General features: G+C 37.4%; 2 protein-coding genes across 3 annotated transcripts in view; one reads left to right on the top strand and one right to left on the bottom strand.

The window, feature by feature from the left end:
• myo6b (myosin VIb) overlaps positions 1–710 on the top strand; it is a 47628-nt gene extending 46918 nt beyond the window's left edge. For both annotated transcript variants that reach the window (XM_043263712.1, XM_043263711.1), the window contains one exon: positions 21–710. In XM_043263712.1, the coding sequence (XP_043119647.1) occupies positions 21–220 (200 nt within the window). In that variant the 3' untranslated portion in view covers positions 221–710. The remainder of the gene's footprint in view (positions 1–20) is intronic.
• Positions 711–2171: 1461 nt separating this feature from the next.
• On the bottom strand, positions 2172–24175 carry impg1b (interphotoreceptor matrix proteoglycan 1b). Its single transcript, XM_043263409.1, has 18 exons — positions 23664–24175; positions 20206–20430; positions 18748–18914; positions 18599–18627; positions 18192–18220; positions 18065–18108; positions 17833–17973; positions 17235–17293; positions 16536–16717; positions 16198–16455; positions 15210–16036; positions 14128–14217; positions 10851–11070; positions 9477–9687; positions 6526–6711; positions 6212–6395; positions 4646–4729; positions 2172–2694 (listed from the first exon to the last, which is right to left on the bottom strand). The coding sequence occupies exons 1-18, from the start codon at positions 23728–23730 to the stop codon at positions 2614–2616; spliced, it is 3084 nt and encodes a 1027-aa protein (XP_043119344.1). The 5' UTR covers positions 23731–24175; the 3' UTR covers positions 2172–2613.
• Between the last annotated feature and the right edge of the window lie 1372 nt (positions 24176–25547).

The raw sequence follows: 25547 nt of genomic DNA, 5'->3' as shown, positions 1-25547 counted from the left end.
TTATCCTTTGCTGTACCCAGGTAAGGACGACATGGAGATGTGTGAGCTGAGTCTGGAGGAGACCGGGCTCACGCGAAAACGCGGAGCGGAGATCCTCCCGCGCCAGTTTGAGGAGATCTGGGAGCGCTGCGGCGGAATCCAGTACCTGAGGAACGCCATCGAAAGCAAGCAGGCCCGACCCACCTACGCCACCGCCATGCTCCAGAACCTTCTCAAGTGAACATCCACCGTTTCACCGTTTTCACTCTTGGTTTACATTATCTGTGCACGTGTAGATGTAGACGGTAAAGTGGGGTAGCTAAAACAAAGGGCTAACACAACTCTAGTGGAAGCAGTTGCTGTCTATTTTTCTTTTTGTTTGTAGTTTGTTCTTCATTTTTGCTGTGAACTTAGAGACCAGTCTTCATACAAATCTGAGACTTGCTTGAACCTGTTGCTCAGAGATGCCTTAAGATTTTCAGACCTATTCATGTTTCAAAGGGATGTTATTGAAATATCGCACTCGTGTAAACCTACTCCTGTATCTAAAATCTTTGTAAAAGGACATATTTCAGTAAAATGGTGTTTTAAAAAGTGGCATGGGTTTGGGGTCAGTACTATCTAAAAGAAATAGTGCTGTTTTACAGTTAATAGCATCCAAGTTTTTATTAACATAATGTTTGTGTGTGTGTACTGTGTATATTTATTATGTGTATATATAGATATACACTCATACAGAATTTTTAAGTAAATATTTAGAAAATATTTAATATATTTACATTTCTATATTTTATATTTTTTATATATATAATTATATATATATATATATATATATATATATATATATATAAATTGAATATACAAATATAACATGTTAATATATATATATATATATATATATATATATATATATATATATATATATATATATATATATATATATATATATATATATGTGTGTGTGTGTGTTTGCATTTATATACACATAATACACACAATGCACAATACATATATTATGTTAATAAAAAGGTTATAATAGATGCAATTAATTGTGATTGATGACATTTTTCACGCATTTCCGTCAGCTAGTGGTGCAGAAATTACACTTTAACTTTAAAATAAAATTCTCTTCAGACTTGAATGGTCATTATTGTGGAGAAAGATTTAATATTTGAATACATTAAATAACTAGTCAATGTATCCTTAATATAATCAGATGATGACGGTAAAGACTAATGAGGATCATGCACTGGAATACATTAGGTTGTAATATTTTGTCTCACCTTTGTAAATGTGGTAATAACGGCAGTGTGGTTTCCAAGAAATGCACCATATGAAATTGCCTTTACATATATTTGATAATTATTATTTTTTTTTTAGATTTAAAAGCAGCTTTAGTAAAAAAAAAAGGTATAGTCACTGCTGTCATGCATGGTTTAGCTCAACAATTTTGTACTTAAATCATGGGGATATGCTAAAGGGCATATTCATTTCTGTTCAGTGAAGTGATAACGGCACCTTTGTTAATGATTTGCTGTGAATTCTGTCAGCGTGTGTGGTAGATTTCTCATTTTTACATTTATTTATGTACCAAATATTAGGTTTAAATGAGCTTGTGCTCTGGAGTGTCTCGTTACGCGCTTCTCTGGCCCTTTCTTATCTCATCTGGTTATAATAACTGCCTGAAGAACAGAAGTAATGGAAACAGCAATGACATTCTTAACATTCCGCAAACTTGGCACGGACCAAATTGCCGCATTTGATCAATTTGCTGTCATTATCCAGACTTTGTTTATTCATATGCTAATGTTTTTCTCCACTGAGCCCTTTCCAAATGAAATGGTGTCATCTTAAACTACCAGTTTATGCGTAGTATAATTTGTTCATTATTTGCTTCTTGTCTGTCAGTTTCTTTGATGTGTCTGGGTTAAATATACTCTGATTTTCTTATTTTTGACTGGCCACTGTTGCTCTAGACCAAAATAAACACATTCCATATTAAATCTGGGTTATGTTTAGATCTTTGCTTTTGTAGTCATAAAGAGTTTTAGGACCCTGACTATTATCATGAACGATTCATCCTTGCGCGTGAAAATTTAAACAGACACGACTATAATGATTTTTATCTGCAGATGAAAGACAGATTAATGTAGAAAAAAAAGAAGCCATGACCACTTGTCTGTATTTTTGTCTTTTTTGTTCCCATGAGGAGTTACAGAAACGCTTCACATTCATTTTCTTCATTTGGGAGACTGAGGATAGACTAGAAGAGATGACTAGAATCTATTTTCTATTTAAGATACAACCCAATGTATCGATTTTGTAAATAAATACCTCATTGTGAGGGAGGAAACGCGCCTTTGAGAAGGGTTCAAAGCATACAACACGTTACCATTTTTACAATTTTCTTCACAGGTACAGATAAAAATAAGTTCAGGACGGATCTAAAGCGCAGGTCCTCGCTCCTGGAGGTATTCCTTCAGTTGTCCAAGAGTTTTGCTGATTCTTGTGTATAGAGGTCGTTTTACAGACTCACCAAATGTCTGCAAGAAACCAGCGGAGTTGAGTTGCTTGAATAGCACTGAAAGAGCTTTGGTGCCACGCTTAGCTTAAACAAAAAGACTGTCTGGACAATCATAAAACAGTCACTTCGAAGCTGTCGCTATCAGGACTCCTCAAAAAACAGCAAGAAGACCTGCTGGACCTCCGACACGTCTGTAGAAAAAAAAAACAAACAACACGGTCGTTCAAGAAACATTTAGCACAGTATGCACAAAATCATCTACAGCTGAGTAATACATAATTACCACTACATACACGCATGTGACAAAAATAAATATTAGAATGTTTTTTTCACTCCTCAACTAGCAAAGAATAAGGGTTTAGTTTATATATATATATATATATATATATATATATATATATATATATATATATATATATATATATATATAATAATTACTGAAAAAAAATCTTGTAAAGCTGAGGGTGACAAATTAAGATTTTTTTTTTTTTTTGAATGAGCTTTCCCTTTAAATGCAAATTAAACATTGCTCATGCATTTTTAATGATACAATACAAATAAAAATACAGCAAGCTGTCAGCCTAGATAAAACTTTAGGCATCACTGAGCTTGGGTAGATTGCTCACCCTGCTAACTAACCTATTATTATTATTAAACCGTTACATTTCATATTTTTAGGTAATTAAATTCAAGTACTTTTTGAAACCTCGGACCCTGTTTATCACATTGATTTAAATAGTTAAATCTTGCACCATGTCAATGCATTATCTTTCTCTTTCTACCTCGATACCAACAACAAGACGTGCATTAAACATGACATCAAGGTTTCCCAAACTGGAGACTGTAAAAGAACTTCATGCAGTTTGTGAGATTAATTACAAGCTAATCATTAATTAAATCAGAATCAATAAATCATAAATAACGTATTGCTCTAATGAATAAGATATAATCATGCAATACGTAAAAGGCCGGCTGTGATAACAGAATTATTATAGTTGCCCGGATCCCCGTCTGACCTCGTGTTTGGTTTAATTTACAGTCTGGGGAACGAACAGGATCTTCCAAGTGTCACGATATTTATTTTTACAGAAAGAATTTTGTAAGCAAAACATATCAATAACATAATAGATATAACGCCTGATGAACACTCGTTGCACATCGGCTGATAAAACCCGTTTATGTTCCTGGCAACCATCAATAAGCAGGCTAATAACCAATAATAAATTCTTCGTAATAACTTCGATTCAGCGGACCCTCCGACAGATTCGGTTTATTCAGTGACGGAAACACGCTGTGTTTGTTTTTGCGTTCATTTCAAGTCAGTAAGAAGAGCGTGCTCTTGTCATTAGTTTGTGCTACGCGTTATAATTTAAAAATGCTTTTAAACTCCGCAGGAAAACGCGCGGCGCGTGCTCCCATGGTGCATTGCGGGTTCCGTTCCAACAGAAAACGAGCGAGACCGACGCGTCGAGGTGAGACCCGTGTCAGATATCAATATGAGCACTTCTCGGTACAGGTAAATGTCAATATGAAACGCGTAATTTAAACACGTGTCGATAACTGCTACACTAATGTCAGAATCCTCTGTGAACTTCATTGCTGGACCGGAAACACATTACTCAGGTCACTAATGAGTCGGCGCATTGATTTTGAAACGCAGCCGTTGCCTTCATATTTTAGCTTTCAAGCTCATACCTTGTTTAATATTCTATTGTTTGCACATCCTTCTTAGTTTGCCGATTTGCCAGTTCCAGCGGAGGACCGACATAAAAGAGGATTACTTTCAAGAATAATCAATGTATTATATTAAGTCACACCTCAATAAATAAACATCTCCAGCCAGCTCTCATCCTTCCTGCCTATAAACAGTGCCAAAGATTTAAGCCCGCCAGCCCAAACAACCACGCTTCTGATTTTGCCCTTACATGCCAAGATATTTTTATGATTACTATTTTTTTATCGCTATTTAGAGATTGTCATTTTTCGATTTTAAGCATTCCCAAAACATGATTCCCTTATAAATATATATGCTGGTTGATATTCTGATGGGAAAGATTTATCATCTTGACATGATAAATCAGGCTGTCCTGATTATTTACGGTCACTGTTTACATCAAATCGGTTGTTTTCACACCAGCTTACCTCGTTGTGTGGTATACACTGATGGAAGTCAACCATTTCTGACATTAACTTTTCTGATCTTCTGGTGTAGAGCTGTCTGGGGATCTGGGAAAGGAAAGACACGACACCATCAATCCTGAGAAGCTTTGGAGACGAGGTCTTGCCAAGCAAAGAAGCGAGGTACATTTTGGCACTCTATGATAATCCAGGCTGTCAATATTTTGAAGAGCAAAACATCTGTTGCTGGGAAAAAATGACTGATTATTATTCATAATGCCATTAGATTAGACAACTACAGATGCACTAGTCTAAATGAGATGCAAAATCCATGCACGCTGTCAGTTGTTTCTAGTATCCTCTTAGGGAAATAATTTCTTAATGGTGCATCCTTGAAGGTCTCAGAATAATGTTTTGCTGAATGCATTGTGTCTGTGACTTGTTTATAGAAGGAAATGCATTTTTGTTTTGAATCTATAATGAATAAGTTGTGTTAAAATAGGCGAGGATGCTGACGCGTGGATTTTGCTGATGTGTTTAGTCTTTAGTTTCTTCTAGACAAAGAAACACTCAAGAAACAGCTGATTCACCAGAAGCAACATATTTTTGCTGAAGTTACTGGCTGTACAGTCCTGCCCTTTGCATTATTATAGTCTATTTGTCAAGTTAATTCTGAGTGCATCATTTTCCTATTCTTGGAGGTAATCTAATGCAATGTCTAAAGTATGATTTTGAGGTAATTTGATTTTGCTCATTTTTTTTAGATAGCACATAATGTTTTCTGCTGCACATTGCGTTCTCTTTATATAGCTGATATGAATCCCAGAATAAATGTGCTATGAAAGATGCGCATTTCCAGTATATCAATCTATATCGCTGTGATCTCTCTGTAACCTTTTGCTGCACACTTGGGCTAAATGTCTATTTGAGTGGTTATCAATGAGATTATTACCGTTCATTTCAGAGCAAAATATGTTGCTTCCTGCATTTGTTAGAACAATGAATAGAAATATTAATGTTTAAAAGTTGGGGTTCAGAAAGATTTTGAAAGAAATTAATGCTTTGTATTCAACAAGAATGTGTTAAATTGATGTTAAAAAATGCCAATGCTGTTACTTTATTCATAGTAAAATCCTCAGAAATTGTCTTTTAGGAATAACTGCAGGAATAATTTACAGTTACATTTTTTTTAATATGTTACTATATTTATGCAGCCTTGGTTAGCATTAGAAACTTCTTTCAAAAGCATCTTAAAACCCCCAAAAGTTTGAACTGTATTGTATTTGTGATGATATTTCAGCTGTTCAGCATATGAAAGGATACTAGACTTTGTTCACACTGCACACAAATTTAGTTTGGTTTTCAAACACTAAAAAAGTTTTTAATAATTTTTGCAGTCTGAACAAAGCTTACTATAAATGTTGTCAATGCAAAGTTACTCGTAGTAGGAAGGGTTAGTCCATCCTCTCCACAAGATCTCTAACGAAGGACATGTATGTGATTTAATGAGAACGGGTTGATTGTGGATGTTAGTAGCGGTTATTGATTTAAACGGATCATGAAGAATACCATCTTGGCAGTACACTTTACCTCAAAACTAAGCTGTAAACTTTCAAGTGATCGAAATGTGCCTTGGCCTGAGTGTTGTGAGGAGGTTGAGTCAGAGCTCATGGGACAGAGCATGCTTGACACATGTGTTAAGACCCCATCGTCATTCTCAAAAACTGGATTTACTCTCATAGTATTACCAAATGGAAATGCAGGTTGCGAACGCCTACAATACAAAGGAGATCAGGTCTTAACACCAGCATGATTAATAAGGGTCACCACTGCCGGTCCGAATCTGTGAAGAGAATTCAAATGTCTAAATGAACAGGAAAGGGGACGAAGAAAACCCTGCTTACACAAGACTCATGGTCTTTCTGGTCCGTATACATTTCTTGTTAATGAAAATCAAGATGCCTATCACAGCACAAACCACAGAGAGGCTTCCCACCAGGCAGGCTACGAAAAGGAGAGGGTCTACTGGCACAGACACCAATTCGTTGCAGCGTTCTCCGTGGTAGTGCCAGAATTTACCTACAGGACATCTAAAAGTGGTTGAGAGAAGAAAAAAAAAACATGTTAGAAAAGCAATGGATAGATTTTTCTCTCTCATTGATCTTTTCTCACATAACAAGAGGTCACTTTTTAGAATTCAGTTGAGTTCAGTTAGTGATCAGACTAAAATCGATTGGAAAATCAAGTATCTTTTTCATTGCAACATTGTCAGTCAAGCATTAAACAATGCAACGTAAATTTAATTAGAAATTTTAAAGTAAATGGAATGTAAAAAAAAGGTTAAGGTTTTTTTATTCATAACTATTGGTGTTATCAAATAATTTATTGCAATTAATCACACACAAAAAATGTTATTTACATAATATATGTGTGTATAATGTGTGTTATGCATATATAAATACAAACGTGTGCATGTATATATTTAAAAACAAAAATGTTTATACATTAAATATTTATATATAACATAAATGTACATATTTGCAAAACATTTACTGTATTTGTGTGTATTTACATGCATAATATACACAGTATATTTTGCTATATATAATGTAAACTTTTATTTTCTTCTTCTTCTTCCGCTTATCCGGGGCCGGGTCACGGGGGCAACAGTCTAAGCAGGGACGCCCAGACTTCCTCTCCCCAGACACTTCCTCCAGCTCTTCCGGGGGAACACCGAGGCACTCCCAGGCCAGCCGAGAGACATAGTCCCTCTACTGTGTCCTAGGTCTTCCCTCGGGGCCTCCTCCCAGTGGGACATGCCCGGAACATCTCCATTGGGAGGTGTCCGGGAGGCATTCAGAACAGATGCCCGAGCCACCTCAGCTGGCCTCTCTCGATGTGGAGGAGCAGCGGGTCTACTCTGAGCTCCTCCCGAGTGACTGAACTCCTCACCCTATCTCTAAGGGAACGCCCAGCCACCCTACGGAGGAAACTCATTTGGGCCGCTTGTATCCGGGATCTCATCCTTTCGGTCATGACCCAAAGCTCATGACCATAGGTGAGTAGGAACGAAGATCGACCAGTAAATCGAGAGCTTCGCCTTGCAGCTCAGCTCCTTCTTCACCATGACAGACCAGTACAGCGACCGCATTACTGCAGAAGCTGCACCGATCCATCTGTCGATCTCTCGTTCCATCCTCCCTTCACTCGTGAACAAGACCCCAAGATACTTAAACTCCTCCACCTGAGACAGGAGCTCCCCACCAACCTGAAGGGGGCAAGCCACCCTTGTCCGACTGAGAACCATGGCCTCAGACTTAGAGGTGCTGATTCTCATCCCAGCCGCTTCACACTCAGCTGCAAACCGTCCCAGCGCACACTGTAGGTCTTGGCCAGATGCAGCCAACATCACAGGACAACATCATCCGCAAAAAGCAGAGACGCTGTCCTTTGGTCACCAAACCGGTCCCCCTCCAGCCCCCAGCTGCGCCTAGAAATCCTGTCCATAAAAATAATGAACAGGACCGGGCAGCCCTGTCGGATTCCAACATGCACTGGGAACAAGTCTGACTTAATGCCGGCAATGCGAACCAAGCTCCTGCTCTGATCATATAGGGACTGGACAGCCCTTAGCAAAGGGCCCCTTACCCTGTATTCCCAGAGCACCCCCCAAAGGACACTGCGAGGAACCCGGTCGAATGCCTTCTCCAAATCCACAAAACACATGTGGACTGGTTGGGCAAACTCCCAGGAACCCTCCAGTATCCTGAAGAGGGTATAGAGCTGGTCCAGTGTTCCATGTCCAGGACGAAACCCGCATTGTTCCTCTTGAAGCTGAGGTGTGTGATCCCCCTATAGTTGGAGCACACCTTCTGGTCCCCCTTCTTAAAAAGAGGAACCACCACCGCAGTCTGCCAGTCTGGACTGAACTTTTATTTTGGATGCTATTAATCATTTGATAGCACTAATAATTACTCATTTAGTTTAACTTTTTACACACTCGCTTAGACCTTGCACCTAGTGCTATATATAAATAAATGAAAGGAATAGTTCAACCAAAGTTTAAATCCTGTCATCATTTACTCACCCTCAATCAGTTCCAAACCTGAATGAATTTCTTTGTTCTGCTGAACACAAAGGAAGATATTTTGAAAAAGCTTGCAGCCAGGCTAATTTGGGTCACCATTGATTTCCATAGTAGGAAAAGAAATACTAACTTTCTTCAAAAGATCTTCCTTTGTGTGCTCCAATTGTTCATTCACCGAACTATTCCCTGAATATGAATGTCATGAAAAGTAAAGGGGACAAGGTGTTCCTGGAGCTTAACAAATATAAACAATAAAATAATATTCAAAACAACGTCGACCCATATCATAAAATTTAGTTAATGATTTGAGTTTCTTGACAATTTAGAAACTTTTTAATGATTGGAACATCAAGCCACATGTTTATTTTCATGTTCGGAGAATATGCAGGCAGTATATACAGAATGTTTGCAAATATCTCATTATGTTATTAAAAAAAAAAAAAAAAACACTTTTTGTCTTTGTTTTCTACATAACCACTCAGAAAAGTCACCAAATATGGTAACTGTGAAGCAACCCTTTCTAGTGTACCTCATTTCACCTTATATAACTGCCTTAGGGTACACACACTTTTTGGAGGTTAATATTGTAAGAAATTGTACTTCTTTATGGGTACTTCCCCATGTAACAAGCTATAGTATCCCTAAAGGTTTTTTTCTGAGAGTGCAGATGAAGGACTTTTTGCTCAGGTGATTTTGAGTTTTCCTCACATCCTTGTAACGGATGGATTTACAGTGTAAACTGTATTCCATTTTTTTTTTTTCACGCACCTGCAGGCCGCTCCGTGTCCCGGGATGATTTCGCACTGTCCTCCGTTCAGACAGTACTCAGGCTGTAGGTCACAGATGCTGGTGCAGGGATCGCCGTCCTCCGTGCTGTAGCCCGGGTCGCACAGACACTCGGGCTCTGAGGTTAACGTGTTCACCACACAGCGGGAGAACTCGTTGCACGCCATGAACTTACATGGATCGGCGTGATCGGCTGGATTGGACAATGAGAACTAATTGGCTTTGAATACTTGTGGTCAGACACACAAAGATGCTTAAAGACTTAATGCAGGTGTGGTTATCCCTTTACTTTAATGTGGGTGCTTTCGTTTACTGTTCTGCCCTGTTCACGTTGACAGCGTTTATATTGCTTGAAGACGCTGAGGGGGGTTTCTACTTCTAGATGTTATCGGTGGACTTTATAACATTCTGAAATCTTGTTTCAAAAGAGTGAGAGTTTCGTTTGACAAGGAGTAAGTGTTGTTGCTAATAATTAAGATGCGGGCAAATTGCCAAATCACATTGAAATCGAATGACTCCTTGTCGTTTTTTCACTGTAAATCACAGTCAGCGCCAACAGACCTTTTCCTCATAATGCATTCAGGTCTGTTTTGGCCTGGAAGAGATACGTAAAAATTATTATTATTTTTTTTTTAATTTACTTTTTTTCAGATTTAGGAGATATAACCATTAAAAAAATTATCGTAAATGTATAAACACGTTACGCGTTGTGTTTTGGAGCAAATTTTTGGTCCAGGTTTGCACGTAGTATCATTTCGTCGGCTGAAGTCAAATGAATGTAATTAAGTTCTATTCATTCCAATGGAGATAAATACAGATAATTCTCAAAAAATCTGATAAAATTCATACAATTATATATTCACATATATTTGGAATCGTAGCTTTTTGGTGTGGTTTATGTGCAGTTTTAAAGATTAAAGAGAGGTTGCTGATTATAAACAATATGATTTTAGTTGATTGTTAAAACACCAATACTTTGGGTCCAAACGGACCCGGAATGTAAAACAATGTATACAGATTTTGAATGCATTATGAAGGTTAGAGGTATAATTCACTCAAATATGACAATTCTGTTACCACTTACTCACCCTCTTGTCTCTCCAAACCTGTACTTTCATTTTTTTTTCTCCAGCAGAACACACAAACACAAAATATTTTAAAAACATTTGGACTCATTATATGAATAAGACCGTCTTTTTCTTTTTAAAATATATTCATTGTGATCCACAGAAGAAAGTAAGTCGTGCAGGTTTGAAACGACATGATGGTGGATAAATAATGACAGATATGAAATTTTTGGGGAAACATTTCTATTGATAAGGAGCTATCTGATTTCTCCTTTCGACACATGCTTACCTGCTTCCACATCCACTGATTGGGAGTCGATTTCCAAGTCCAGTCTCTTAGACGCCGCATTGCAGAAGTCCTCGAGCACACACTGCACCGTCTCCGTGACATTGTATGGAACCGGTTTGTCTAATTTCAACTTGCTGTTTACCACCACACTGCCGTTCTTGAAGTTCAGAATCTCCAGCTCCTTAAATCCAGTCAGGTTGGACTGTAGATACGGCAGGAGCTGTGGGAAAGCAGAGATAAAAGTTGCGACTGCTCTTTCATCATTGCTGACTAGTGCAGACTGTTAATTGTGCATGAATGTAAGGCAGCTCAGATGCGAAACTTCTGGGATTGTCAATTCTGAAGCAATTCTCCACAATTGCTCGAAACTGAACGATTTTGGCCAGTGTCTGTCTCTCATCCTATTACAATATGCAAAACCTTCTCAGTACTCATTTCATTCTGCATGAGCAGGGCCAGTTAGAGATAAAGACGGTTGTTCAGGAGAAATAGGGCGTAGCAGCTCAGTCATTCATCTCGGCTCAAGATTTCAAGAGCTTGATTGCACCAGTCAAACAAAAGATGGAAGACTTGAGGATATGATATATTCGCATAAGAGTCACAGAGATTATTAGCGTCTCAAAAATCTTTCAAATTAGATTAGCATATCATTTATAAATTCATTTAATTTAATGAATTAAGACTAAAATATAAATAGAATTTTTTATTTATAAATGCATAATCAAAAATTGACATTTGAAATATTAATAAGTTTAGTTAAAATAAATATGTATTTAAAATACACTTATGATATATTTAATTGTAATATATTTGTAATATATTTTATTTTTAATTTTATTTTAGATTAATAATTTTAGAATTAGCCATTTTAGTTACATTTAGTTTAAATTCATTGTTGTAAAATAAAAAAAAATATATATATAAAATATAAAAATATTATTAATAATTTTATAGTGAATGGAGAGTGAACGAAATGAGCAAATACCATGTCTGTATCACAAGTTGAAATATTTAAAAATATATATTTTTCAAAATATAATTAATATTTTACATATTTTTGGACCTCTTTTGTTTAATTAAAATAAAACTTTTCATTTTAAAATATTAAGCATATTTAATCATTTAATATTGCATGGAGAGTGAGAAGAAGCACAAAAGGAGTGAAGGCCATTCCTGTATAATAGGAGGTAGCTAACAATTTTAAATATTTAAATAAAAATTTATTATTTAAAATATAATTGATATTTTATTAATGAATATGTTTTTAATAGAATGAATGCATAAATTAAATATAATTAATATTTTAAATGTTGGCATTAACATTCTCTCAAATTTTAATTACAATTAAATGTTTATTTTAAAATAATAAATATTACTGGCCATTAAATAGAGAGCATGAGAAGAAGACCTGGCCTGGGATGCTGTTGTATTAACTAAGCAAGTGCACGTCTGTATAAAAGAAGGTAATCTGTATTTGGAGGTAGACCTGATCTGCCAGTCATGATCAACCTCTCACCTCTCGGCTAAGTGCCAGGGCAGAGCAGGTGTTATTCTTTCCCACAGGGCACACTGTGACTCAGAGCTCAGCCTCAATCAATGTTACTGTCTAGCTCATGCCAGTGTTGTGACCTTTGATTGCCATCGCAGAACAGAAGGAATCATCTAATATATACAGTAGCACTCATTTCCAAATAGGTTAATGAATGAATTATCACAGACAGCAGCATTGCATCGTATCCCTATTCTTGAACGCTGATTTTCACGCTCGTTCTAAGCACTGTGCTTACACTTGTATCTACTGGTTCATAGAAAACTCTTTCAGTGCTGTTCTGTTCTATAATTGATTCTATTTAATTATATTTTTAAAACATTATCGTATCTAAAATGTAATAAAATGTAATACTTTTTGCTCTCCATGTCCAATCGAGATGGTTGCTCCACAAACCAGTAGAGACATGAGTAAATGAGCATACTACAAGCTTTAAAAGGCAGAAATCAATGCAAACCTAGTGTAGGACTAAAATATTACAGCCGTCTCTACAAAAGCTACAAAAACGTTGAATTATAAATGGGCAGAGTTGAAGTGTAGGGTGGAAAAATCAATGTTCCTATTGCAGAATTCGCCAGAACATAAATATCTTGAGGTTATCAGATTATCCTTTAAAAGCCCATTTATGAATCAATGAACTAATTTTATGGCCATTTTACCTAGATACTTACCAGAGTAGCTTCTGAGCAGATTTTTAGTAGTTCATGTCATAATCCAAAAGTTTTTCATAGCACTGGTGTTATTTGGATGACTACAACACAATACTAGTTTGGGCAACCACTTTATTGGAAATGGAGTTTTTGTGTTTTGGGATTTATACAAATTTAATACAGAACAGAACAGAACATATAGATGTAAATTCCACAAAAGACCTCTATACCCCTAAAAGAGCGTTCATGTAAATTATAAAGAAAAAAAACTGTAAAAGAATATTTTGAAACGTACATTATAATTGTCTTTAACACATGTGAAAACCAGTCTGAACCAGTTTAGTTTGACTATTGTTTTATGTATCTTAAGAGCTTGCATTCCTCCTGAATCATTCACAAATAAGCTACAGAAAATCCGCTACAGTATCTCTACGAATTGCTTTTATTACAAAGAATTAATTGAGCTGTTAATTTCGAAATGAACAAAAGTGCTTTGTCATTGTTGTAACACTCTAATAAACAACATTTGGAGACTGATTACATTCAAGGACATGTGTCTCACTGAAGAACAATTCAAAATCATTAGGCTGCCTAACCAACTAAAAGCAGATTTAGAGAAACAAAACTAGACAGCAAGTCCCTGAGGTATTTTTTGTTTTGGCATGCTCTGTGTTTTTGGTTGTTTAATTCAACGAGATTGTGAAATTGGTTCCCCTGTGTTTTACACAAACAAGAAAAAAAAAAACAAGATTATTTACAGATATACAGTTTCAGCTTTTGATATGAGCACATGTTCTACACACAAACTAGTTTAGTGTTAGTGTGCGTTGAGATCCCAAGTAATTGCTCAGAGCAATAAGGCAACATTCACAGTATCAAGAATAAAACATCTATCGAAAAATTATTGCGGGCTGGGCAGATGAAACGACAGAGTAAGCATTTAGCTTTGGTTAATGCTGGTTAGAGAGCTCATCGATTAGCAGTTTTTGATCAATAAGATCAGAAGTTGGAAGTTGTTAGACAAAAGTGCGGAATTTTGTGCCAAAAAGTGTTTTTTGAAGTTTGGATATAGAAGTACCGGTATTGAGGCTAATGTCTTCTGTTCTCTCTCAGTCACTTGACTAGAAGCCTCTGGGTTTGGCGAGTCACTTGGTTCAGAGAATTGCCTCTAGTTGAAAAAAGATGATATTACAAAATATAACCTGAATAAAAACAACAACACTTAGTTGCGAAAGTGTAATGTGGTTGGTCAGGATGTGCTCTGAAAGTTTCATGTTTGTAGCACTCTTGTACACATTGTATATGAGTGGTGCAGAGTGGAAGTGGAGTGTTTTTTTGTTGGATGAGTGCTGGGTTTTTTGTAAGTTGAAGCATACATGTTTTCTCTTGTATTAGGATTGTTCGGGGCAGGTTTTCTCTCCAGTGAGTGTGGAGTGGCCGGAGAGCAGAAAATGAAAAAAAAAAAAGGGAGTCAAGCTGGAACGGAGTGATTATACGTCACTTTGAACAGGGAGGAAAAATTGCTCCACTCATACGCAGTTCGAGTTTATGTTGCATGGTGACATGCAAAGCTTGATGGTGTGGTGGAGCAATTTTTGCTAGCAGAGACAAACTGGTGAAATTCTGTCAAAAAAATGAAGGTATTCAGTTTATACTTCATGTATATTGAACTGTTTTGATCGTGGCTGTGATTACATGTGGCCTATATACGGTTGAACTATAGCTATATATACTATAGTTCAGTACTACACTGCACTTGCTTGTTTGAAATTGCTTAATTGTTCTGAAATGGCCTTACAGAGTTTTAGTCTGTGTTTTTCTGTCTAAATTGAAATGTGAGGTAAACAAAGTTTAGAGGAAAACATTTGAAGTGACAAAATAAGGATCCTGGTGCAAAATGTACAGAAATGTAATTCGCTTTTCTGTCAGTCACCCAAACCCTTTATACAAAGGCTTTATAGAAAGATGTATATTACATTTCGAACAATACTGTTCTCAGATGGCATCTGTCAAATCCCTGCAGACAAATGACACACTTTATCTATTAAGTTTTCCCACCATGCACTGCGACACATGAAGAAACAAGTAAAGCTAACAACAAATGGAAGATAGAAAGGCATGCAGCAAGATAAAGTCAAAGACAAAAGTGTTTTTACCTACCAGTTCAAGAAAGGTGTTCTCCAGTGTTTTGTACTCGGGGGAACTCTTGTTGAAAAGATCCTCCGAAAACATCATATTAGTCACACGTAAACTAAAAAACACCACTAACTCTTTGGCCTGGTTCGAAGCCATCACTGAAGGAGTGGTAACGTAACCTAACGGACCAGCTGAGGATTGTGGATTCCCGTCGATCTCTGCAGGAAATCCACTCCCAGAGTCCAGAGTGTTGTCCTCCTCATCGGCCTGTTCAACATTTCTGTCAGTATCTGTAGTACCTTCATGTGGGGGAGCTAACTCTGTCCAGAGAGTCTGTTCCTCTTCATCCAGGAAATTGTCCAGGGTCAGGTGTGAAATGAGGTCTTCTGTGGGCGTTAGCTCAGAGGGAATTGGTTCTGGAGTGGTAAGTCCAATTGGAGGCACCTTTTGATGGAGTGTGTCTACGGTGGCATCGACAGATGGAGACCCTAAATGGTTACTAAGGTCAATTGAAGTGGGCGACTCAACTGGACCTTTAGGGTATGAAGGAAGACCTTCGGTAGAGGTCTCTAAAGGTTCAAATGGGCCAGTTGTGTCATCTTCATGAAATATAGCATCTTGAGCTTGTTCTGTAGGGGTTAGGGTTGTCAAGATTAATGATGTTGCCTCTGCAGAAGTAGCCTCTGGTGTTATATCAAAATCCAATTCAGGTTCAGTTGAAGAAGAGGCTTTTGCTACTTCAAAAGACTCCAAGTCCAGTGGTGCAGCTGTGGCAACAATCTCATTTCCCGCATCCTCTTTGACTTTTGACCACTTTGATAGGTAATCCACTGTAGTGGTTCTTGGCAAACCTAGAAAACAAAGAACCGGTTTCAGAGTGTCTTTGAAAATACATCTAATGCAAAAATGCAATCAATTCTATTATTTTTTTTTTTAGGCTGCCTAACTTAAGTGTGTTCGTTTGGAAGCTAGTGCTCTTGTACTCTACTCACTACAAATATGAAAGATTTACCTTCGGTCATTGAAGTGACTTTGGTGGGATGGGAGCTGTTAATTAGATTGTGAAATGATATATCAGGAAAATTCTGTATATCACTTATTTCTGTCCTGTCCGGGCCCAGATCTTCAAAAGAGATCTTCATACTCCCAGAAGGTACTGCAATGCCCTCCAAGTCCACTTCTGTGGACTGTGTGCTCATTTCCCCTGGTAAAAATCTTGATTCTTTGCTGATTTCAGTACTGGATCTAGTGTTTTCTCGCTTGCCTGCTGCTAAAGAGGGCGAATCAGGTAAGGTTAAATATTTGCAGTCTGTCTAGAGCTCTTATATTGATTATATTGATTTTGTGTACCTGGTTCAAAAGTAAGGGAAAGCACGTCCACAGGAAGTGATGTGTCCTCACTTAGCGCCTTTACCACCATGCCCTTTAGGACTCCCTCTATGCCATATTCATCAGTGGAGTCTGCATCACCTATGGCCCGTCTCCCATCAGTCTCAAACACTACAGCATAACTTGCTGCAGCACCTTCAGGGCTGACCAATGTTATAAAGGGAATTGGTTTGCATGACATTTGCAATGACAACGACATTTGCAGTCTTAGCCTTCATGTTCTCTTTGAGGCCGAAGGACCTATTGGCCGTTTTAACAGCTCAAAAATCATACTTATCTTTGGCCTGTGAGGTTAATACTTAATGACTTTTTTCAAATCTTATGAGAATCAATTGGCGTATGTATTGTAGAGATTCTCTTTTGGCAGCTGTTTAATTGGAAGCTAATTAAAATAGGTTTATTTTTATATTAATTTTCAAAGCTACCATCTAAGATCCTAAGGTAGTAAGAAAGCATGTTGCGTTACACAATCTAAAGTACAACAAAGCATAATGTTACAGTAATTGAAACACAGTTGTTCTGAAAGCAATTTGCCAAGTATTTCTTCAAATACTTACCCCAAGTTGCCCCTGTGAGAGAATTACCCATCCAAAAATACAATTTTCAAGTTCAATGGACTGTAATATCTTGGTGAATCCCACAGTTCCAGCATCAACTTACCGAAATCCCAGCACCCGAATCTCTTTAAACCCTGGAAGTTTGTCGAACACATGCAGCATCTGAAAAAGTATAAATGGGCATATTTTAGGCATATTTGTAATGTCTGTATTTCAACAACTATATAATAAATCAATTATGCACAGTTGGTTATATAACCTCATATTTCGGATTCTGCTGCTAAAATCATGTGCCACAGCTCTGGTCTTATTTTAACTAATCTTATGCCGGCTTTTGTAATTACCCAATTCTTATTTGGCTTTCCTGTTTTTTGATCTTTTACTTTAAGCCACATTCAAGCCTACTGTAGTAATTTAATTTTTTATTCCCCCACTTTGAGATATTCTCTATAATGTTCTCAACACTAATGCATTTAATTTTTTTTATTACAGTTATCACTCAAAAATGTATTTCTTTTATCAGGTTTCAGAACCATATTTCTGCTTATATTGTCAATGTTTCTTCTTCAATATTGCACCCTCAGTGAGCTCAACATCATTACACAGGTTCAGGTGAGGTGTAATTTTTTTTGTCTGTTAGTAGCTTGAAACTGCTTGATCTGTGTAAAACAGCATATGTTTAATTGTTGATTTCACCTAACCTTCTCATGAAGATTGCGAGTGAAGTCTTCATATTGCCGGCTGCCTGGATCCCTCAGAAGTGCAGAGTCTACTATAGTCACACTGAACTCCACAATGTGCTCTACCAGCCTCTGAGGGACAACATCTGGTGCCCCAGTTTCCTATCAGATCAGAGAATAGCCAATTTGTTTGTTTCTAACTTCATCAGTATGTTAAGTGCACATTCTAAAAAGCACGAGTTAGTGGCCGTACGCTGTCAGATTCCATGATGAAAAGCTCTGCAGGACTCTTTGAACCTGAAGCATAAAACACCATCAATCAGTCACGTTTTTATAAGATCAACCAGTATTTCTTTCTCATTCGGATGGTGAGGACTTACATTTCTCATCTGGTGCAGGTGCGAGAGCCCTACAAATAATTGAAAACATGTTGAGAAGGGACGAATCAATCCGAGAATGATAAATGCAAAAAAATTTATTGTCCCCGATAAAGGGGTTGACTGCATATAAGCCCGGGTATGTTTGTGTGGCTCTAACACCCAAGCGTAATATGTCTGGGCACAGATCCCTCTTATTAAAGTGGATCAGGTCAGAGAGCAGTGTTTAGCTAGGCCACCAAATATGAACAAAGTTTGTTTTTTAAAGGACAGGCTGAGATTTTCTCATCTCCCACTAGTCAGGTGACCTCATTCTAGCTATTCTGAACAGTTCGAGCCCAAAATGAAGACAAGTAAGTCGCCATACCGTGAATACTGATATCAAGGAGATCATTTTCGGGGGTCCTTACCTCTTCTCTTCTTCTTGAGCGTTCACTCTCTGTAAATGATATTGAGAATTTACGAAGAAGCCTTTTTGAATTGAATAATATTGGCACATTTAGGCTGTATTGGCAAGATGAATGGATTGAATTGGCAACGGACACGAGCAGCTACTCACACTGGCTACCATGTCAAGATGCTCCTGTGTGCTACTAAAATTTTGGGCCAGATCCTCCATGCAAAGCGAGTCTCTCTGACAGGCGTACACCCACTGCTGGTACTCCATGGTGTCAGGAACTCTGTCAAGAAAGATCCGGAAGGCCTCCCACACAGCTTCTTGACAAACTGTTAAGTATCATGGGAATTATTTAGAGAAGGCCGTTAGAGAATTGAGAGAAGACTAACAGCAAAGACCTGATAAAACACGCCGGGACACTTAAAATTAATTATCTGCACCACTGACAGAGGTGTAACATACTTAATAGTGTTTTGCATGCAGTCATTTGCTGCCATTATCTCATTTTGCCAACACGGTTATTATGGACATTTAATTAAGAGTATCTCTTAACTGCATCTGACAGCTGAATGTGCTTCACCTTTAGCTTGTTTGTACCAGTAATTTAATATCATGCTATCTGCTTCAGTGTAAAAATGTTTTGTCAGGTGACACCAAAAAGTGCCTCATGTGGTATTACTTAAATTAATTGGTTCTGTTAAAGCTAAAAATAATATTTAATATGACAGAATCAACCTGACTGCATTATGATAGACCAGTGAAAGCCATTTTAAAGGGTCAGATCAGGTAGAAATAGGTCTTTTAAAGAGACACTTCATCCTAAAAATTACAATGTTTTCATGATTTACTCTCTCTAATGGCATTCCAAACCCATTTGTCTTCATGTGGAATAATATTATGCTATTTTTTTTAAGTTTGAGAGTTTCTATTCATATTTATTGCGACTGAATGGCAGTAGAAACAGTAATACCATGAAATATGATTATAATTTAAATTATAATTTTTATATATTTTAAAGTAGCAATTACTTCATTCTTCACTGTTACACGATCCATCAAAAATCATTCTGATTTGGTGCTCAATTCTTATTTTGGTCAATGTTGATGAAAAATCTTTAAAAGAACTGCATTTAATTGAAATAGAAATGACTGTGCTTGAAATTATTGAAATACAACATTACAAATGTTCTTATTGTCACGTTTGATTAATTTAAAGCCTCCTTGCTGAATAAAGTATTGCTTTTATTAAAAACAAGGGGAAAACATTAATATGTATTTATAAAATTAATATATTATTTTTTTTTTTATTTGATTTAAAAAAAAACATTTTTGGTTTTTTGAAAAAAAAATTGTGTTTCCTTTACCACATGTAGAAACAAACAAAAAAATGCATACTTTAAGACTCAAAGAAAGTAAGTCTTAAAAAAGTATGCTACTTTTATCTACACTTTACTCAGAGCCACTTCTTTTTTTGGCTTGGCATGATCCTTCATCTCTCAGAAGGCTTCGAATGATTGGGAAGTTAATTATGATTTATGAGGATCTGAGGTGTTGTTGCCAAATTTGGCACTGATGCTCAAGGCTCCGTCCCTTGTGGTGTTTAGGGTAGATGTTGTCCTACCTCTTAGTTTGTAGTAGGCTTTATGGCTGGTGATGACCTCCGCTATGCTCTCCTGAGGACACACTTTCACCCCCGTATTAAACAGCGCTGATCTCTTTGCTCGATGCGCATCTAGAGAAAGTGAATCTCTGCCATCTGTCAACTGTTTCATTGGCTGTGGAGTCTCCAGGAAGTGCCTGTACTTCACATTTCTGATCCTGAGAATCAAGTCATCAGCAGTGGGTTCTGCAAATGTCACAACAACAGCGCGTGTTCATTGTTTCAGAAGAGCAGGATCGACTTTACCTGAGAACAGTAAGCCGATGGATCATATAATTACACTTCATGTAATTACTCTCGCTCAGAGACCATTTGAAACCCTTTAAGTCTATGATTAGTATGCTGAATGAACATTTAATTGGATTAGGCCTAAGTCAAGCAGTCGGTTATAACACCATCCCGGCAGATGTTAAGCGTATTCACTAGATAAGAGTTAAAAGGCCTCCGCTCTCCAGTTGTAGTAATCTTAATTGTGTTTGATTGAAATCACTGGATTTTTACTTAAAGACCAAGCTAAAAGAAAGTTTTTAAGATTATTAAAATGAAAACGTCATGCTAATAAATGTAGTCATTAAATCATACTTTTCCATTTATCCAATGTGTCATTGAGTATTTTCAGAGTTTAACTCACCAAATTAGGATTAAACCATTTTTTTGTAAATATAAGAGGTGTATATATAATATACAATGACAATCAGTGAGGTTATTAAAAAAAACTAAACAAAAAAACATTGAGACATTTTTCAAAGCATCTCCTTTTGCGACACACAGAAGAAAGAGATTCATGCAATTTTGGAACAACATGATGGTAAGTAAATTACCATTTTTTTCATGAACTAGCCCTTTAAATCAATCATTTAAAAAGAGTACTTCATGAAAAAAAAGGTTCTTACTTGCCAGAGACCCTAAAACTAACCCATTCTGACATCTCAGAGTATTTATACTCAAGGTGACATACCTTCTGACCTGTTACCTAATCGCTTGTGGCCAGAGATAGCTGTTAGAGTTAACCAGCACCTGGGGTCATTGGCGTAATTGACTTACACCTGGTGTTTTACTTCATTAACTTCAATTCATGTCATTGTCATAGTGAACATATGTATTACAAAATGACAGTGATGCATTTAATTACTTACTTCAGTAATGAAGCATCAAACAATTATACAGTTAATAGCTCATATCAAAGTACATCTGGATGTTTTTACATCAAATGACAACAGTTTTGACTAGTTTTGTAGCTTGGCTCTTCAGCGGTTATAGTGTCTTTATAATTATCTTTATAATTTCCTCTTAGTTGCAACACTGCAACACAGATCCATTAAAAACAGACAAATTGTGTGTCCCCTCCACTTAAGATCTGAGCCACTTCAAGCCCTCTTGAGAAATTGAAAGATCATGTTAGGTCTCCATCAGGTTATTTAAAAAGTAGGCTACAAGGCCTCCATTAAAATGGGCTAAATGTTTTCAAAATGGAGAATTGTGTGACCAGCTGGTAAACTTCAGAGAGCTTCTTAAAACATTAAGCCTGGCTCAGCGTGGGGGACCCTCAGACTTCACCGGACCTCTGTTCACCACTTGCAGATTAGCTTAAGCTTAGTCAGTAGACAAGTAGTAGGGATGTAAGCACAGCTACAGTAGAAGCTAAATACATACCTTTGTTTTTAACGTTCTACTGGTAACTTTTAAAGCCAAATGAGTAATCCTGCTTAACAGAATCTCATAAAACATGCAATCAGACCACATTAGGACAGGACTTCCTAGTACATGGTTGTGTACATGAGCAGATTTTTCAGCATAAAATAGCTAGTGATGAGTTATATTGCGTTTTGGATGCTGATGTCCTTTGCTGACCAGGCTAATCCTCTGGTTAATTGCATAACCAGTAGCTACACCAGTACTTGAAAATAGCCTGGGCTAAACAAATTTAGATACCGACAAAAAAACTGCATTTAGTAGCTAACAATCTCAACATTTCTTCATAAAGATATTACGTGTCTCCGTCTTAACACTTTGAAAATTCAAATGTCTAGTGATTGCCTGTAAATGCGCATTCAGTTTTATCCAAAAAAGATGAACGTAAATCTGGTAACATTTTATTACTTTGGCTGTTGTATGTATTGCTGTAGTTCAGAAATGAAACAATGCTATAGCGGTTATTGCTGATGCAACCTTGTGCAATTTTTCATTATTTTTAGACTTCTATCATGACTCATGTTTTACTCATTGTGCTCCAAATTGTAAGTGCAGTGCTGTACCAGGTACGCTACCAAGCAAGCTTACTACAGCAGAAAAATCATTCGTATGCACTTGGTCATGTGATGCAACCATGAAAATGTCATAGTTTCCAGATCATTATGGTAAAAAGTGTTTTGGTATCATAGCCTAGTACTTAATAAGATTTGTAATCATAATTTGTGTGAAAAAGGTATAAAAGCTTTACTGTTAATTTCAATTGTAAGCTGCATTTATAGGTACCTTCTACCTGTACCTGTATTATAATTGTAACACACTTTTTGGTCAGTCATTAACGACTCATGCAAAGTACTACAGTACATGGCTATCAGTGTTGAGTCTCTAACAATTACACTATTGTAGTAATTCTTCTGATACCCTGGTGTCAAAACAGATTGGACCTTCAGTCTAATTATTTTGATCACACACAAAAGACGCCCTGTTCTAGTGCCACATGTGGCCCTGTTTAGAGATGTTTGCAGTGGAAAACAGTGAGCTGATCGCTGTGAGATATAGGGGTCCCAACAATGTGTTTCTAGGTCACAAAACATCTGACCACATCTGTTAATTAGCAAATGAGCAGATGTAGAGACAGTGGTGCAATTTCCTACAGATAGACCAGGGTGACTGATTTGATCATGTGTCCCGCTGCCGTCTATGAGCCCGCCGAGCACATGTGCAGACATGAGGGGCGGCGATGCTAATTGAGCTGTACTTCTGAAGCGATGAGCGAGGCCCCACAGCAAAGCTACAAGCCAGAAAAGATTAGCGTTCCACACGGCCACAAACAGAATGCCTTTTGTTTCTCTCTGCTAATGAATGGAGCTTCTGAACGCAGTAGCCAGACTAGAGGCATTCAGAACTTGCATGAAATGTTAGCGAAACGCGCTTTTCCAGCAAAAAGGATGCGCTAATGGCGTGCTTGCCACAAAAATGTTATCAAATGATTTGTCATCGGGCTTTGTTTTGCATAAGAAAAATCTTTGCGTTTCTTTTATGTCCTCGCAAATTGGCTCCTAAAATATTTAAAAGCTCATTCGATCACCGAGGGCGGAAAGATGCTATTGTGTGAGGAATCGCACAGGCTATAGTCGCTCTGAGGCGTAACCAAAAGTCCTGCTTTTGCTGAATTATAAGACTTTGTTTGAATAAAACAGCAACGGAATGGCGTTCAAACACCGGCTTACCTTTGATTCTAGTGGCTTGGAGGGTAAACAAGAACAGAATGAGGAATAATCCTGTTTTCAATGGCATGTTGCTGTAGATTATGTCCTTTTGGATGTAAAGTCGCTCATTTGGAAAGAAAAGACAGTCCGTATTGACTTAACTCACGTCTGAGCGTGAAGGAGTTAATTTCCATCGACTATGTGTCGAGGCATCCATGGACAGGGCTGTTTGTGGCCACTACTGTAGTGGTATTCCTGACAGATGGTGCCGATTCTTGGGCACCCACTTGGTCTGAAACGTGCGAGTGGGTGGAAGATGCTCTGCAGGGTGTAAGGGGAGTGATGAGGTTAAAAACACTGCCTCTTTTTCTGGATTAATCTGTTTACCTCTCTCTGACTCCTAATCCCCGTGGGCCCACGTGGTGGACTATCCTCATCCTGTTAGTAGCCTTCTTGACCAGCATCTGCTAGCCTCCTTGCTTCGGTCACAAGCCGCTCGACTTGCTCTGTTTCCAGTCCACCCGGCGCCCGTCTCTCTCAGTCTGGCCCACTCGATGCAAGTTTCTCAGCCCTCTGCCAGCTTTTGTGGCTGCCAAGGCGAAACGCTGTATTCTACTCCCCCTGTTTGGGACAGCAAGCTCTGCCCTTTCTCTGATCATGGGGCCAGATCTGTGTACTGAGCGTGTGTTGTCGTACCCTTGTGGTGCATGTTAGTCCCCAGGCCTACTGCTTGAGCTGGGAAGAGGATTACACACACCCTGCTTATTAAATTTCACAGCCATAAATAAGTCTTTGCGGCTCAAAATCCATTCAAGACCTTCCACGGCGCTGGACCGTGCTCGTTGAACTTCCAACTTTCAAGAGATAATGAGAACAGGCTGGTGGCCGTTTGTAACCAGCAGAAACCCCTCCGGAAATGAGAATTTTAATTATTTTTTACCTAGTTAGGGCTCTGAATAAAGCTGCTCAATTCGCTTGTGACCCTAAAAAAACAACTCTGCTCTGCGCTCCATCATGAAGTGTGGCGTTATATTTATATAGGGACATAAAATTGGAAAGAAAAAAAATTGTGAATGACTCAGACTACTACTACTACAACATGTTTGACTAATTTTATATATGTAGGATATGTTAAATTAAAAAAAGCATCAAATGAAACTACAAATGTATAGCTTTAATAAGTTTATAATAGGTATTTATAATACCTGGGTTACAAAATATTAAAATTAACCAAGGTAAACAGGTTTTCTACCAAAGGATTGTAGTTACACCATTTATTGTCACTATTTTAAAGTCACCAACAGTTCCTTGTCACCATAAAATGCTAATTTTCTAAATCAAACGTATTGTTATATTTCAATCAGAATTAATTTTTTGATTTATTTAGATTAATGCTAAATGGTTGTTGCTCAGCTCTATGTGCAAAAACATTAGTTCATATGAACTATGCAAACAGTGTAAGCTTAGAATGTAAATTATTTTCATATGTAGCCTACTGGCTAAGACTACATTACCCCATTTTTATTTTAGTAAGATCAACTGTAATAACTGCACTTTAAAAAAGATGCTAAATGGCACTAACTGTGGTTCATTGCCTCGTAATCATAGAGGAACCACTTTGTCGAACGGGGCTATGTAGAATTATTTTAGATATGTCACTCCATTCTCTTATGTATGCTATGAATGGGAATTTTCTACAATGGCAAAAGCTCTTTTGATTCTCTTTTATGCTTTTCTGAGGTCAAAATGTTTCTTATCTGTATAGGGGACTTTAAATATTTTCTTACAGGGGGCCTAAAAGAAAGGAAGCAAAAAGAAATGACATTACCTTTAGGAAATACCCTGTATTTTAATGTGTGTTTTTATTCTTTCCCCTACTAATACTAAGCCTTTAAATAACTGTAC

Source organism: Puntigrus tetrazona, chromosome 17, assembly GCF_018831695.1.
Source record: "Puntigrus tetrazona isolate hp1 chromosome 17, ASM1883169v1, whole genome shotgun sequence".
NCBI classification, from domain to species: Eukaryota; Metazoa; Chordata; class Actinopteri; order Cypriniformes; family Cyprinidae; genus Puntigrus; species Puntigrus tetrazona.
Note: the sequence above shows the minus strand (reverse complement) of the source record. Positions and strands in the feature narration are given on the sequence as shown.